The sequence below is a fragment of the Drosophila grimshawi genome, unplaced genomic scaffold (genome assembly GCF_018153295.1).
Source record: "Drosophila grimshawi isolate 15287-2541.00 unplaced genomic scaffold, ASM1815329v1 contig_848, whole genome shotgun sequence".
In the NCBI taxonomy this organism is placed as follows: Eukaryota; Metazoa; Arthropoda; class Insecta; order Diptera; family Drosophilidae; genus Drosophila; species Drosophila grimshawi.
In genome coordinates, this window is record NW_025063692.1 from 20889056 (window position 1) to 20905755 (window position 16700).

The following is a 16700-nucleotide window of genomic DNA, read 5'->3' on the forward strand; positions in this document are numbered from 1 at the left end:
TGCAAACGCAAATCGGAGCAATTCAGCTAAAAATGCGCAGCGTTAGCGCACACTGAGTAACATAGATACGTAAGCGACACAGTCTCTGTTAAAAGATAAGTTTTATTTTAAAAATGCAATCAAAAAAACTAACGTACATATATTAAAGAAAGCAATGCAAATTTGGTATTCAAAATGTATGATTGATGATAGTAATAATTTAATGGCTACAACAGTTTGTAAAGCATACTTACGGTTAAGATCAGAAATCAATTTTAAATTGTTATATTTCAAAATTTTCAATAAGAAACCAGTTCTTATCCTAAAAACTACAATGGTAAAATAAATTCACTAATGTCGAAATTATCGAGCACATTCGAGTACTATTTAGATTTATAAAACTGTGATAATACACTTATTATGCTTATGTATATACAATAATAATAATAATAATGATAATTATAAATTGCTTGCTATATATATATATATTTATAAAAAGAATTATAGAGTATGCACTGTTGTAAAATAGTGCAATTTATGTAAATGAGCTAAGGGCACACATACATATATACGAGCAAAGCGATTTATAGATTAAAAGGAGCAGTGCGATGCTGCTGACTCCGCTGACTCCGCGACAGATTCATAGAAACAGAAACAGGAATTCTCGTCAATTCGAGATGAGTATATTTGGCTCAATTGAGTGCAGGACATTGAAGCCCTTGTGTAGAATGCAGGTGCGCAGAACGCCGCAGGCGACCAAAAAATGCGAGAACTGCAAGCAAAATAAGGGATTAATGATGAGAATCGACTGTATAAGATAAGCTGAAAAATAACAAAGATTCCAAGTACGCTTGCAGGTGGGATTTGATCAAGATATCTTAAAAATCCAACTCGATTTCAACATCATCTCGAGCTAAGTCGCCTTCCGAATTCTGACGTGTAAATTACATTTCATCAGGTTCAAAATTTTTGATTAATCACAATCGAATGGCCCCTGCAAGCGTATATAGATTATACAGATTCGATAGTTAAACCGACCTCGACGGCATGCTGGTGAATGTTGCTGACACATACGACAATCCGCTGGCGCAGCTGCTGCTCAAGATGGGGCACATTGAGCGCTTCGAGACGCTGTTCGCCGAGCAGCACCGTCGCAAACGGTATATTGATGCTATGCGGCACATAAACACGCGAATATTCCACAACGCTGCGCAGATCGATGAGGGCAAGCTGATCGGGTGCATGCATCAGCAGCTGATGCACATCCTTGGCACTGATGCGCGGACACTGCTCCATCTGCAGATGCTTTAGCTCCACATCCGCCTGTCCAATGTCCTGCTTAAAAGAATGAATTAGAAATGCAGCTAAGAGATCAGGCCCAAGGGGTGGGAGAGTGGCGGGACACATACCAATACATGTGGCAGCTGGGTGCGCAGAGCGTGCTGGCGATGCGTTATGCTCTTTGGCGTACACTCGTACATCTTCTGCGATTCGATGACACAGCTCTCCATCACAATGTCGGGCAGATCGGAGAAGAGCAGTATGCACTCGTTGAAGCCAGAGCTGAGCAGCGTGCTCTTCAGCTGCTTGAGTATCGCGATGCCAATGAACAGCGGATACGAACTGTCTCCCAGCATCAGTTTATCCCACAGATGCAAGATCTTGTGCAGCGGAAACACGTCTACCAATATAAATCAACTAATCAACAATTTTGTCTTTTAAATAAGTTCATACAAAAAAGTATTACAAACATTTTAAATAATTTAACTCTTTTATATATACTTACATATACTTGCTTATATATATATATATATATTCTTATTCTTATACGTACGTGAGAACATGGTCAAAAACCAGGGTATCGCAAACAGTTCCGGTATAAAGTTAATGCTCGCTAAATGCTGTGCCAGCAGCGGTTCATGAAACGCGCTCAGCTGTGAGAATTTGCTCAGATACTCCTTAATAATAGCCGAGTTGTCCTTCAGGAAGAACCACTGCAGATATTTCGGTATGAATCGGAACAGACTCAGAAATGCAAGCTCTGAAAGTGAAGAGAAACGGATTGAAATTAACTAAAATGTCTTGCATCATATGTGAATAATATTAGATATATATAAATATATATCTGTATGTTTATACATTAGCTATGTTAATTAATTAATTAAATTTAAGTACACTGACAAGCTAGATAATTTAAGCTAAATATACACAAAATTAATGTCTTGTATCATATGTAAATAATATTATATATATAAATATATATCTGCATGTTTATACATTAACTAATTCAAACTAACTTTTTTCAATTATCTAGAACTGATAATAATAGTACGCACCCTCATTGTTAAAGTTGAGATAGAGAAATGGGGCGGTGAGCGAGTCGAGGCCTTGCCAGTAGACGTACTGCGGATGGGCGGTTACCCAGGCTTTGAGCAGCCGCTTCAGCTTGCGATGGCCATCCGGCGAGGAGAGCAGCTCATCGTACTGATGACAACGCGGTATGTCCACCTCGATCTGGCGATCCGTTGTCGTCGTTGTGAACTTATCGATTTTCGCATAGCTCGCGTTCGGCAGGACACCGAGCAGGGCCGCCCAAATGGGTCCGCGTAACAGGGGCGGTATATCGATGGCTGCCTCACGTTGCAGCTGATCCGCAGTGTGCGGATAGCCGTGCAACAGGCGTGTAAATAAACGCACCCGCCGAAACTGATACTCAATGTCGCGTTCCCGTATCAGTAAAGGCAACTGTTGCTGTTGCTGCTGTTGTTGCTGTTGGTGTTGCTGCTGCCGTTGGTGTTGCAGCTGCTGGCGTGGCATATGCAACAGGGGGAAATAAACACTGGCAGGCAATCGACTGAGCCGCTGCAAAAGTGGCTGCATTTTCAGCAGCACCACACGCTCATCCATCAGATGCGATTGGCTACGCGGCGGACAAACGCTTTCGCCGCTGAGCCGCACAATTTGTGGCAGAGCCAAAATGGGCGCCTCGCTGCGTATGAGGCCCTCCTTCTTGAGCTCCGCCTGCACATCTCCGCCGGCCAACTGCCAAAGGTGATAGATCTGGGCGAGCGGGCATCGCAGCAATAGTGGAATCGCTTGCGCCGGTGTCGCCATCAGCAGCTCCTGGCTGGAGTGCAGTTGGGCAAAGGATTTGTGCGCAAGCAACTCGGCGGGTAGTGGACGCTGCGCTGGCCGCACACTCAGGCAACGCTCGAGTAGCTCACGCACATCCAGCGGCATTTGCTGATAGCGCTCAAGTCGCTGATGTTCCCTCGCAATTTTCTCCAGAATGCTAGTGCCGGCGTTTCGAGTAAACGCCAGCAACTTCCACGCAATGTTGCTGAGCTTGAGCCGCGGCCAGAGTTCTGTTTGCAACAGCAGTTCCAGCATTACCATGGCCCAGGACCAAATGTCGCTTTTGATGTTGCCATTGGCGCCAAGTAGACGCTCGGGCGCCATATAGCGTACATTGCCAATGGGAAAGGGCACATAGGCGCCGCCTTTTGTCATGTGATGCAGCCCATAATTGAAGAGCTTGACGCGCACAGCTCCGTCAGCACCATCAGCGCCAGCCCGGCAATCAAGGAGTATGTGACGCGGCTCCAGATTATGCACGACCAACTTGTGCGCATGTAAGACATCCAGGCCGCTGGCCAACTGATAGAAAATGCTCCAGATTTGTGTGTGGCTTAGCGGTGCATGTGCGTGCCGCTTGACATGCTCCTCCAGTGTACAGCCCACATACTCCGAGACAACAATGGTGCGCTCTACATATATAAATAAAAACATATATAAATATATATGGGTGGTAGAAGAAGATGGGGATTGTTTGTTGTTACCATGCTTGCCGCGAACCACGTCCAAGTACTGACACAAATGCTCATGCTGCAGTTCCTTCAATCGCTGGGAACGCCCCAAAATTGCTATCGAATTGGGCGTTAGGGGCAGACCATTGCTGCCGCAAACGTCGCCTGGATGCAGCTTGGCAAAAAATGTGATGGCGCAGAGGCGGCGTGTCTCCAATTTGGCTGTCGTTGTGCCGGCAGCAGCCATTTGATGGAGCAGGGCGCAGCCAGCGAGCAGCAACAATTATTTGCCACTCGGCAGCAATCAGCTGGTTCAGTGTTATCGCTTATCGATTGGCGCTTAAAACAATTTTAACAACACTAACTGACTGCCTAACTGACTGACTGAGCATTGCGCAACACTGCAACAAGTTTGTTTTGTTGTACTCTAAGATAATATAGCTAATGAGACTTTCTTAGTAACAATGTAACACAATACGTAAAAAGTAAGCTGAAATAAAATAATTGAAAAGAAAGCACAAAAAGTGCATACACATTCGACATTGCTTAATCTTTTTTTTTTATATGCGCACATCATTTATTCGGCAGATCAGTTTGTTAGGGTATTCGATTGTTGCATTAATTATCATTTCCGTTGTATCTTGTTTTCTTTTTTTTCGCATGCGCTACTCTTGTTGCTGTTGTCTTTATTGCGCACTCGAAATAGTTTCGGTTTCGTATTGTATACAAAAAAACAAACAAAAACGAGGCGTCGATATGGCAATTTTGCAGCAACTTGAGCGCAGTTAGTCGACAACGGCGCGCATTGCACTGCAAACAATTGACAAGTGGACAAGTGGACACTGGACAGTGGACAAGTGAATTGAATTGGCTTTCATTGACCTCGTTAGGTAGTCACAAACAGTAATGTCGTTTCTGGTGGAGTACACGGAGCCCCTTTGGCGGGATTTAGATATGCGCGCATTGCGCGCCGACGAGGCCTATTTGTATCTCCACACGCAATATGCCGCACGCAGCTATCTCTATGCTCTATCCGATGAATGCTATACGGTATGTTTATCAATCCCGCCATATTGCATTTAAAAGCTTTGCTTATTGTTTCTTATTGCTTTTTGTTCATTTTGTTGTTGTTGTTGTTGTTGTTGCAGTGTCCGTACAGTAAAGTGAAAGCTCTGCCCGCTGCTGCGTCGCTGACTACGCTGGAACCGTTAAAGCTCAGCACTGCAAACGCTTTGAGTTTCAAAATTTATGCACACGATCAGGGTCACTATGCCTACGAGAATGTGTATGTGTCTTTTGCAATAATCATCCGTGTTTGTGTGTGTCTGTGTGTCTGTTTGGCTTATATTATATACAGACGATATCCGCATATGCATACAGTAGTAGAGTTGTCGCTGTGTATTTGGTTTATAGTATATATACAGACTATATCCGCATATGCATATGCAGTAGTAGAGTTGTCGCTTCCAAATTCGAATATTTCAGTTGCAAGATTGATTCGAATTTGTAAAAGTGATATTCATATAGATCAAAAGCGGATAATGCACAAAAATATACATTAATTTTAAATAACAATACTTTTGCATTTCTAACAATAATAATATGCACCGATTTAGCAATATGATTGATATTGCAATCATTATCATGCGATCTCTTCTAAATTGATAAGCTATAAACATTTAATTTGTATGTTTTTGTTTTTGTGTGCGTTTGTTTCAATTATTTGTAAAATCAATCAATATTTCCATGTCACTTTCAGTTCATCGTTGTGTGCGCTGCGTCGCAGCGATCTTCAAGAATTTGGCGTCTATAATCTCACACTGCTGCCCAACGGCAGCTGCAACTTTGCCGTGGACAAGCCCGGCGTTCCCATTAATTACGGTAAGTGTTCAGTCGGTCTTTAGGCCAGCCAATCTATTGCCTAGAATCAAAACTGACTTTCTAGATCCGACAGCTTAGATTGTTGTACAGATGAATTTGGCTTTAGAGCGGGCATTTTCACTGATTCCTTGAACTCTTCTCTGCTCCTCAAAATTTGAACTTGCAGCACTTTGTTGATTGATGTATATTTTCCAATACTGCTCCACAGCATTTCTGTCCGTATTTGTGTTGGTGGCATCGCTGCTAATTCTACTGAAGCTGGTTAGCTGTGCCTGGAAACGATATCGCTACGATGAAGCCGCTGCCGTTGCGGACAGCATTGGGGATGCCGCTGCGAAGGCGACGCAACGCAAACGTTTGCGCAGCCTGGACACGTTTCGTGGGCAAGTTTGGATTCCATAGCGAATTTTTAGTTGTCACCCAGTCTATAATTTGCATCATTTTACAACAGATTGTGCATTGTGCTGATGATATTTGTGAACAGCGGTGGCGGCGGCTACAGTTGGATCGAGCATGCCGCCTGGAACGGCCTCCATCTGGCTGACATCGTATTTCCCAGCTTTCTCTGGATTATGGGCGTCTGCATACCGCTTTCGATTAAGGCGCAACTGGCACGCGGCACCAGCAAGACACGCATTTGCCTGCGTATTGTGTGGCGCGCCTGCAAACTGTTTGCCATCGGTCTCTGTCTCAACTCAGTGAATGGGCCGCAGTTGGAGCAACTGCGTCTGATGGGCGTTCTGCAGCGCTTTGGCATTGCCTATCTGCTTGTCGCAATCTTGCACACGGTGTGCAGCCGACGAGATCAGCTCAGTCCGCAGCGTGCCTGGCAGCGGGCCATCTATGACATATGTCTGTTTAGCGGAGAGTTTGCCGTGCTCTTGGCTTTAATTGCCACGTACTTGGGTCTCACATTCGGGTTACGCGTGCCGGGCTGCCCGGTCGGATATTTGGGCCCTGGCGGCAAGCATAACAATGCCGCCCATCCCAATTGCATTGGCGGCGCTGCTGGCTACATTGATCTCCTGGTGCTCGGCAATGCGCACATCTATCAGCATCCCACGGCCAAATATGTCTACGATGCCACCGCATTCGATCCAGAGGGTATCTTCGGTAAGGCAACGCTGATTTAATAAAGCTGATGGGCTCATTCTATAAATATAAATTAAATTTATCCAGTTCCATAATCTCTCTCACTCTCACTCATTCTTTGTAGGCTGCCTGCTGAGCGTGGTGCAGACACTGTTGGGCGCCTTTGCTGGTGTCACGCTGCTGGTACACAGCACCTGGCAGGGTCGACTGAAACGTTGGCTGCTGGTCGCCACAGTGTTGGGTCTACTCGGCGGCGCTCTGTGCGGCTTCTCCAAGGAGAACGGCATCATTCCGATCAACAAGAATCTGTGGTCGCTGTCGTTTGTCTTTGTGACCGCCGCCTTGGCTCTGGTGCTGCTCTCCCTAATCTACTATGTGGTGGATGTGCGGCAGTTGTGGTCCGGTTATCCGTTCAAGGAGTGCGGCATGAATGCGATCATCATGTATGTGGGACACACCATTATGCATAAAATGCTGCCCTGGCACTGGCGCATCGGTTCGATGAACACACACTTTCTGCTCCTGCTGGAGTCCACGTGGAACACACTACTCTGGGTCGGCATTGCCCTGTATCTGGATACCAGAGAGTTGTACTATAGTCTCTAAACTGTTGGTCGATTTGCCACTTTTTATCTTATAATTTACTGCCTATATTATATATATATATATGTGTTTTTTACGCACAGGATATTGTGATTTTGCGCTCAAAGACGGTTCGACACTGTAAAATAAATAGTTGGATTGTTTAAAGCATCCACAGTCATCAAAATCAAATTGCAAATGAATTGAGCATCTTTCTGTATAAAAAACGCATCTCTGCTTATAATTTTATATTACAGTTTGTAAAAACTAATATTATTTTTTACATTTTTTTTTTTGCTGAACGTTTTAAATTTGTTTTGGCTTTGGAAAATGTGACAGACAAAATAAATGTAAACTATTCACTGAAGTTAAAAAATATATCAATTTTGAAACAGATTTTTATCATTTCATAAATACAGAATTAGAACGGAGTAAGTAAATTGAGATGTGCCTAAAACTGATCATTTTTTATTTGATTTGATGTTTTCAATAGATTGTTGCGATAATCAACAAAGGCACAAATGCCAACGAACACAAACATTTCTCAATATGTATATTCCAACTTTGCACTTTTCTAATAATTGTTTTGCTGCAGCTTGTGGCAAGCTTCATTTTGTTTTTCACTCTTTTTCCTTTTCATCAAGAAAATCTGATCCAAAACGGTTAGCTATATATCCATCTACACTTTCTTTACATGTTCCTTCATTCACTACCATATGATTCCAGTTTTGAGATGCAATTATAAGAGACCGTAGTCAATCGGGATATATTTAAATTTTTGTACATATTTCGAGATATTTTAATGCTTTGAACTCAATATGAGTATCGGAAAGTGATGCCACAAACTTTCTTTTATTGACTCTCTTTATTCGCTATGCAAGATCCCAAAGAGCAGTGTATATATATATATATATATGGATAATCAGTTCACCATGGAGAAGCCTGCTTTAAAGCTTTTTGTAGATTATACAAATTGCTTACATTGGCGCATTTATATTCAAATAAGTTTTCGTTTTGGAAATGGGATCGCTTAGGAGTTGACGAACCAACGTTGAAGTCGCGTCGAGCGTTGCGAGATCAGCTCCAATATAAATATGATCGTGCTGACTGCCATCCCCAGCATACCAAGCACAAACAGGACGTAGAGCTCCTGCAGGCCGAGCATCTTAAAATGGAATACTTGATCCGAAGGAAAGTCGTTGTTAGCGTCCAGCTCCCAGTGCGTCCAAACGGACAGCAGTCCCACGGAACGCATCGACATGATCTGCTCGTTCAACTCATCGACCAGGAATGAGTGCTTCCTCAGGTACATGCTCATCTGCAAGTTAATCACATCCTGGGAAATTATCTCGAATTGATTAGCATTCCGCTCTTCATTAACATGAGCATTATAGCTTCTCATGTGATTGAATATATGAAATATATCCACAACACTGGCGACTACCTGTCGCTTGACTCGAGGATGCTCTGCTATATAAATTAGGGGTTGCATCAGGGTGGTTTCCGTTTCCAATGTGTGAAATCGCATGTGCCGCATAGTGGGAATCTCGGCTAGCACTTCGTACATTCCGGTTGATATGATCACTGTGTAATTGTCGGCCACCAGCTCCTCAATGGACTGGGGCAGTCGGTTCAACTGGTGGGTGCGTATTAAATGGTACAACATTCCCTGATAGGCGGTGCGTATGAGCAGCGTGTAGACCATCAGCATGATGCAGTACAACCGCTTGCAGCTAAAGCGTGGAATCTGCTCCATTGGCATGCCTACGAAGATTAGCTGCACATTCAGCCAGAGGGAGCCCGGATCGCTTGCCAACACTCGGTCCATGGCCAACAGCAGCAGCAGCGAGAGTGCAAAGACCAGCGAGATGCCAAGCCAAATGATCCTTGGATATGGATAGAGCAGAGTGTCCAGGGAGCTCAACTCATAATGGCTGCGCAGAACAGCAAACCGAATGCTTGTCTGATAATAGTTGTGCGACGATGTCGCCAATTTGCTGTAGGCCACCGTCGGCCGAATGGCACCCACGGTAAGATCCGCTTCGTCGCGATGCAACTGCAAATGGAGACGAGATGCAAGGAGTCAAATATTGTCTGCATTTAAGAAGAGATTAGAGTATTTAGTCACTGACCATCTGCAGCATTCTTTCGCGAAGTGGCAACCGTCCCGGAGGTGGGATACGTACTTGGATGCTCAAGTTGAGTCGCTGGCTGATCGTCTGAAGGAGGCGCCCTTCGATTCCGCCAGTGATGCGAGCAGGATCAGAGTCAGAGAGGAAGCAGTATGGAGGCATATGCCAGAGTGCGATGCGCAGTGGACAGCCAAAGAAGTTGGTCAGTTTGCGGGGGTAGAGCTGTGGATGCAGCATGTGGCTGCCATTGTAGCGATTGATCAGCTGTGGCGTCATATTGGCGCAGCTGTGTGCTCCAAACGGTTGATAGGTGTACACCAGGATGTCCCCGTTGGCCCGCTGCACCTGAACGTTGCAATTGATGAGCTGGTGGCGCCAGCAGTGCTCGAAGATGCGCCCCATTTCGGCAAACATTAGATGATCCCGCGCCTGCAAAAAGATGTAATAGTGCTCATTGTATGCGTAATCCCGGGAATATGCCTCCACCTCGATCTCCGCAAAGGCCGCATACGAGTCCGTGAATATCAGATTGAAGTGTCGGCGACCGGGAATATGCCGGCCTCGTATCCCCTGCATCACGTTCACAATCTGGAGCGGAGCTATGCCCCAGCTGCGGAAGAGTATGATCATCATCTCGTTGTAGAAGTTGCAGGTGTGCTGGTTGCGGCAGCAGAGAATCAATACCAGCGATGGCGTCACGCTCATTATGTGCGTGTGCACCACGTGCAGCAGCGACCGTGCCACATACTCATTGATGTGATTGGCCTGCTCCCCGGACAGATCCTGATACGACTGTACCAGTTCTGATATATTCATTATCTGTCCAATCTCTCTAACATACTGCCCAATCTCAAATGCCACTGGCCACTGGCCACTGGCCACTCCTCAATATGCTGACTGTAATTAGTTTGTGATTGATGATATAATGGGAAAACTTGGTGGTGTCCAATTGAAATATTGGCTTTGTTTGTTTGTTTGTTTTGTGCATTCGACTTCAATTAATAGCAGTCAGTGAACCGTCAACAAATCGTTAATACATTTGAATACTATTTGAGAGTGTGTCTAATGCAAAGTTCAAGTCTCTAAAGTCTTGATTAATTTTGTCAAGACTTACATTCATATATATACAGGGTATCTGCCGGTCGACTCTTGCTTATTTTAAGTGTCATGTTTTTCTTTTGTTTTTATTGCATTTTATTGATTTTCATGACCTACCGTAATTCAAGTCATCGCAACTGTCTCTAATGTTCAACTAATTTTCATAAACTTTCCAGACTTTTCAAAGCTAATTATATTGACCGATACAGAGTGAATAACATTTAGTTTGGCCCTTGCGGCCACCTGACCCATTACATAATGTGGCCAAAACTTGAACCGAACTCTCATTGCATGAATTTGGGGCGGAATCCAATGGACTGTTAACAGAACGCAACAAAAGAAAGGCAAAAGCATTTCGACAGCCAAATGCCCTCCACAAAGTAGTCCATCCCATTTCATCGGTTTCAATCTCGGCAAATGAACATGTGCTCCGAATGGGAATACCCTATACCAGAGTAAAAAGTGAATGTGAATGTGAATGTGAGGCAGTTGTAGCTGCGCTTTTACACCAAATACACAAATACACACGTATTTATATATGATACGATATACGATATGTGATAAATGAAATGTTGTTCGCTCTTTCTTTGTCCTAACAACAAGCTGAGATTAACAATGAGGCTAATTGGGTGAACCCAATAAGAAAATGCCCTGCAGTTCAGATAAGAGCATCTCTAATTTGTTGACATATTCTCGAAATCTTAAATGTTGTTCGTTTTTAATGTCATTTTAATTCCAAATTAAAAGCAAGTTAAATGAGGAACTTTCTAATTTAAATTGTTAAATAAATACAAGACTTGCCTCACTTAATAAAATTTGTACAATTGATAAATAATAAATTATGGAATATCGATACAAATCGATTTCTCATGTAAAAGCTGCAATTATGAAGATATTGCCTTGATATCAATATATGTATATTGATATTGATTGGAAGGCTATATCTTCATAATTGTAGCCCTCATATGGGAAATCGATTTGTATCGATATACGTGAAACGACTACTGCTGTCGATTAAATGAACGAAACTTGATCTTATTCTGGAACTTAAATACAACATTTGGAGCCTGTAGCTCTTCTAGTCTCAGGGATCGGCGGACAGACGGACAGACAGCCATGGCTAAATCGAATCATCTTTTGATGTTGATCACAAATATATATACATACTTTATGGGGAAGGAAATAGTTTTTTATTTAAGATCAAAAATAGAATATTTAAGTGAAGATCAGTTGTGTGAAAAAAGAATATTAAATTAATTAATGCATGGACTAATAAATATTAAAAATAAATGCAATCTATGAGTAGTATACTTGTAGATACCATAACAATTTATTATATATCACTTTGGCTCATTTACAGGGTATGCAAGTCGTCCGCCAGATTCATAGATATCGACAGCACTAACTAGCCTGGCGCTTAGAGGTCAAAACACAGCGCACAATGCGGTTGGCAAGTGAGTGCAACTACAACAACAACAATACCAAATCATTTAACACCTCTTTATAAGCGATTGTGTGTGCGTGCAAGGTGCATGCCACAGAGTACAGGTGCGTAAGCATGCGGCAAGTAGCTAACTAGCGAACAATGTAAATTTGTTATCAACACTTAACCATGTGAAATATATAACAACAAAAAAAAGGAATACATAATACATAATTTATCGGATCTTTTGTCTAATTGAGTGGCCATTAACAAAAGCATTCGATATTTAACAACATATTTTATATATTTTACCAGCTGGGCATTGTTATAGCTGTCATATTGACTTAACGCTTGAGTTAAATCATTTAATTTATTGCCATTGGGGTCGGGGGGTCGAGGGTGTGGCTATTGTGCCTCAGCAAATTGGTTGGCACACACAAAAACACTTTTTATTTGTCGATATTTGATTTAGTTTTTTTTTTTTGACAATAAGCCAGAAAGAAAGATGAAAACATTCAGCTCAAATGTGATGCAAGCGACGCTGTTGTAATCGAAATCAGGTGAAAAATGTACATTGACAAAGGGGAATTTCCAGGAATTTGCCAATATATGATTCCAGTTTTGAGATGCAATTATAAAAGACCGTAGTTAACCAGGCTGCGTCTACATTTTAGCCCAGACTTTGAGTTTAAAACAATTTTATTTATATGTTTTCTGTTTCACGACTGGCTTTAAACTCAATATCAGTATCAGAAAGTGGTGCAACATATTGATGCCACAAACTTTCTTATACTGACTCGCTTTATTCGCTACGCTGTTGTAATCGAAATTAGATGAAAAATGTGCATTGACAAAGAGGACAAAGAGCTGGGGACTTTCGCGAGTCCTGTCATATTGCAAAGGGACTCAGTTCGATAAAAAATATATTCTTTCTGCATTTTAATGTTGTCCTATTATGCGAGTGACAAAACTGTGATAGGCTCTGGTATAGGGTATTTGCTAGTTGAGCACACTCGAAAGATTGTGTGTTGCACCCTTAATTAAAATCCAAAACTACAAAGTATGTAACAGGCAGAAGGAAGCGATCTGCGATCTTTGAATTTTTAATAAAAGTTCTCGAAAGCCAAGCGCAAAACAAGTCAATGTTATCGATATTTCCCCGTATTTCGCTTGTATCGATGCACATCGATTTTCGATAGCAATAAAAGCCGCAACTTTGAGAGTCTAGTTTTCAAATTGAAATTACTTAATTATTTACAGATATCAGATATCTGCTGTGTAGAAGAGTGTGCAATATTCGTGATGCCAAAGATATTTGTTTGAGAATTATGATTATGATGAATAATTTGATGGCAAGGTTATTGCCTGGCTGTCTTTGCAACTTGGAACTGATTCCAGCAAACTAATCTGCAGTTTATCGTTTTACTGGTCATTCAACTGCATCTGCGTGCCAACTTTCGCACTTTGTTTGCACTCCACCCATCCACCCAACCACCTGACCACATCACACACACCACAGCAGTGCCAAGTGAAGTGCTCGTCATCAAGCTAAACCGCTGTAAATTAATATGGCTGTCAAGTTCGTTGCCTAAGTCTTTCGTTTTTTTTTTACCCAAACGGCAATCGGACTGCAAATCTTATTTACCACCACACCCCGCCCCCCTCCTCCTTCGACACAAAAAAAAATAAACTTAAATCGCTGCAACCGACCCTCTCCAACCCAAATAACGCCCATCCTTTCACTTTGGTGTGCAATACCAAGTGGGTCAACACTTGACAGGATCACAGATGCAGCAGCTAACTGAAATACCCAACTGGTATTTTTTGCATTGTGTAACCAACTAAAAATAAATAAAAAAAAAAAGAAAGATTTATAATCGCCAAAAGAGTGACATAATTTTACAGCACGCCAAGACGCATCAATCTTAAGATTATTACAATGCTACAATGCGAACGATGATGCCATAAGAAAGTTGGCGATGAATGCTTAAAAGATGAGTTGGCCCGGAAATATCAACAGAACTCTACAAAAGGCAGTATTTTTTTTTTCAAAACCTACTATAATATAAATACACATTGTATATATAAATATAATATAGTAGTAAAAGAAATATTCCAATTGTAGAAATTTGAACTCAATTTGTAAAATTTCGCCTTCTTTTGTATGTATTTGCATAGTATATATATATATATATATATATATATATATATATGCATTTATCAGTTGGGTTTATCATGATGGGATACGCATATATAGTGTCTGTCATGTCGAAATGAACAATTAGCATTTATCTACTTTAAGTATTCCACTTGCACTTTGTATTTAATTAAACGTCTAATTGAAAATGCTGCTCGCGTTTTCTTAATAAAAAAAACATTTCTCGGATTTGCTCCAAAAAAAAATCGGGCAGTATCTTCACACGCTTTCAATATATATATATATATATATATATATATATAAAAGCGAAATTCGTAACGGACCCAATCGATTCGAATAATGTCGACAAATTGCCAACAAACAAACAACAATAACAAAGTACAAGAAAGAGTCAACGAGCAGGCGACGAGTTGTGCATTTTAAAGCGACAAAGATGTTGATTTTAGGGCGTGATCGCTCCAGCTGCCAAGTGAAAAGTGAGAGGTGAGAGGTGGGCGTGGTCGTGGTCGTGGTTGTGGTTGTAATCGTAACTATTTTTCGATGAGCTTTATTTGCCCAATCTCAGCAGAGATCGGACAGTCAAAATATATATCTTAAAAACAACTATCGATATTACAGGAAAAAAAAAAACAAAAATAACACATCGATGGATTACTTATGGACTAAATGGAATATAATTTAGTGATAGCTATGTGTGGGCGTGGCTGGTGGACCGTAGCTGCTTACTGGCGGCAGATACGTTGAATCTGGTGCCTCAAAAATGGGCGTGGCCGAGTCACCCGATTGTCCGGGTGCACCATAAAGCACCGATGGCGCCGAATAATCATAGCCCTGTGCGGTGGGCGTACCATGCAAATACTGTGTGGTTGTGGGCGTGGCATAATCATAGCCAGTGCTCGACTCATGCTTGGCCCCCAGAAAGGCGCTGGGCTTGAAGGGCGCCTTGGACAGCTCAGCGACCAGCTCGTTGTGATCCTCATGCCTGCCAATCTGATGAATGTCCGTATTCAGTGCCAACGGTTTGCTGGACGTATAACTAAAATGGCCAAGTCCCTTATGGCCCAGAGCATATGCTGGTGGCTGCTGCTGTTCCGTGTTCAACTTATGCTGGACATGTTCCGGCTGCTGCTCCTCAATCACCTCATGATGATGATGTTGCTGCTGCTGCTGCTGCTGGTGGTGGTGCTCAGCAGCCGAATCGTGCTCGTAACCAGGCAGCAGTGGAACGCCATAGCTGCTTAGGAGTTGGTGCTGCTGCTGCTGCGGCTGCGGCTGCTTTAAATGCAAAACGGGCGCCTCATAGTTGTAGCCCGTAGGCTGCTGCACCTGCACCTGCTCCTGTTCTAGAGCGTGATTCAAAGCGGACACAAAGTGATGCGAGCCCAATCCCAAGCCATGACTGCTGTCAATGCTGCCATGATGTCCTTGACCATGTCCCAGTCCATGACCTAAACCAATTGCTGGCCCATGACTGCTGCTGATGTAGGAGGGACTGGCGATTGAGTAGGTGTTGCTGCTGCTGATGCTGCTGCCACCACTGCCGTGCTGCTTGTGACCACTGCCAAGTCCGCCAAGTAAACTCAAAAAGTTGCTGCCGCCGCCATGACCCGCATATTTGTAACCACCACCTCCAATGTCATGCCCCTGCTGCTGGTGTCCATGCAACGAACCGCCAGCCGTCTGCACAATGTATGTCTCTACCTTTTGCGGCCGATGTTGCTGCTGATGATGATGATGTTGATGCTGCTGTTGGTAGCCACCATGAGCGGCTGCATCACCAGAACTAATATAAACAGGACGTCCATGTCCATGATGCGAGGCAAGCGATTGATAATGCGTCTGTGGCTGATGGCTATAGTGATGGTGATGATGATGATGAGGATATGACTGATGCTGATGGTGATGGTCGCCATCCGTGTCAAGGCTGGCAAAATCAAAACCACTGCCCGAGCCCGAGCCCAAGCCATTGCCATGCAGCGATCCATATGTGCTCTCATAGCCACCCAAGGAGACAGCCGGCGGCGGCAGGTATTTATGTGAGGGTCCATGATACGGGCCCCTGCCAAAGCTAAGGCCAGCATCGCGTTTCAGCTTTGCCGGTGCAGCAATTGCTTTTTGTTGTTGTATTTGTTGTTGCTTGGTGGTGGTATTGGTGGTGCTGGTGCTGGTGCTGGTGCTGGTGGCAGCTAAGACGATGGTGCCCAGAAGAGCGCTGACGAGCAGCGTTCTTGTCACCTGCATGAAAATTGAAATTGATTTTTGATTAAACATTTGTTTTCTCTTCTCCTTTTTCTAATTGTTTGTAAGCCAATTAAAAGTGTGAATTAATGAATTAATTGTTCCGAGGAGCAACAAATTCCTAATTGTGTGCAGCGCGTTGCACTTTGCAATAAAGGTTGAAATTTTGTACGCTTTTTTACTATTTGATCGACAAGGACTCAAGCAAATTACAAATTGCATGCACGCGTTTTATTTGCAAGCAGTTTACATCCATTTCACACACTTACAGCGAACTGCATTTTCAACAAAAAACGGGCACGTCAAAAAAT

General features: G+C 43.0%; 4 protein-coding genes across 5 annotated transcripts; 1 reads left to right on the top strand and 3 right to left on the bottom strand.

Annotated features, from left to right (window-relative positions):
* Positions 1-342: 342 nt before the first annotated feature.
* On the bottom strand, positions 343-4087 carry LOC6565077 (TBC domain-containing protein kinase-like protein). Of its 2 annotated transcripts, none has more exons than XM_001991294.3 (6): positions 3819-4087; positions 2316-3746; positions 1814-2020; positions 1389-1660; positions 1018-1314; positions 343-751 (listed from the first exon to the last, which is right to left on the bottom strand). In XM_001991294.3, the coding sequence occupies exons 1-6, from the start codon at positions 4030-4032 to the stop codon at positions 647-649; spliced, it is 2526 nt and encodes an 841-aa protein (XP_001991330.1). In that variant the 5' UTR covers positions 4033-4087; the 3' UTR covers positions 343-646. The 2 variants fall into 2 exon arrangements, with proteins under 2 accessions (XP_001991330.1, XP_032593754.1); XM_032737863.2 differs by having other exon boundaries at positions 451-751; positions 1018-1317.
* A 430-nt stretch (positions 4088-4517) lies between these two features.
* Positions 4518-7539, top strand: LOC6565076 (heparan-alpha-glucosaminide N-acetyltransferase). Its single transcript, XM_001991293.3, has 6 exons — positions 4518-4835; positions 4934-5070; positions 5545-5666; positions 5875-6049; positions 6118-6779; positions 6883-7539. Exons 1-6 carry the CDS (start codon positions 4692-4694, stop codon positions 7362-7364), a joined length of 1722 nt encoding a protein of 573 aa, XP_001991329.1. The 5' UTR covers positions 4518-4691; the 3' UTR covers positions 7365-7539.
* A 783-nt stretch (positions 7540-8322) lies between these two features.
* Positions 8323-10288, bottom strand: LOC6565075. The gene is made up of 2 exons (XM_001991292.2): positions 9473-10288; positions 8323-9396 (listed from the first exon to the last, which is right to left on the bottom strand). Exons 1-2 carry the CDS (start codon positions 10286-10288, stop codon positions 8371-8373), a joined length of 1842 nt encoding a protein of 613 aa, XP_001991328.1. The 3' UTR covers positions 8323-8370.
* A 4411-nt stretch (positions 10289-14699) lies between these two features.
* Positions 14700-16700, bottom strand: LOC6565074 (hornerin). The gene is made up of 2 exons (XM_001991291.3): positions 16659-16700; positions 14700-16386 (listed from the first exon to the last, which is right to left on the bottom strand). Exons 1-2 carry the CDS (start codon positions 16668-16670, stop codon positions 14830-14832), a joined length of 1569 nt encoding a protein of 522 aa, XP_001991327.1. The 5' UTR covers positions 16671-16700; the 3' UTR covers positions 14700-14829.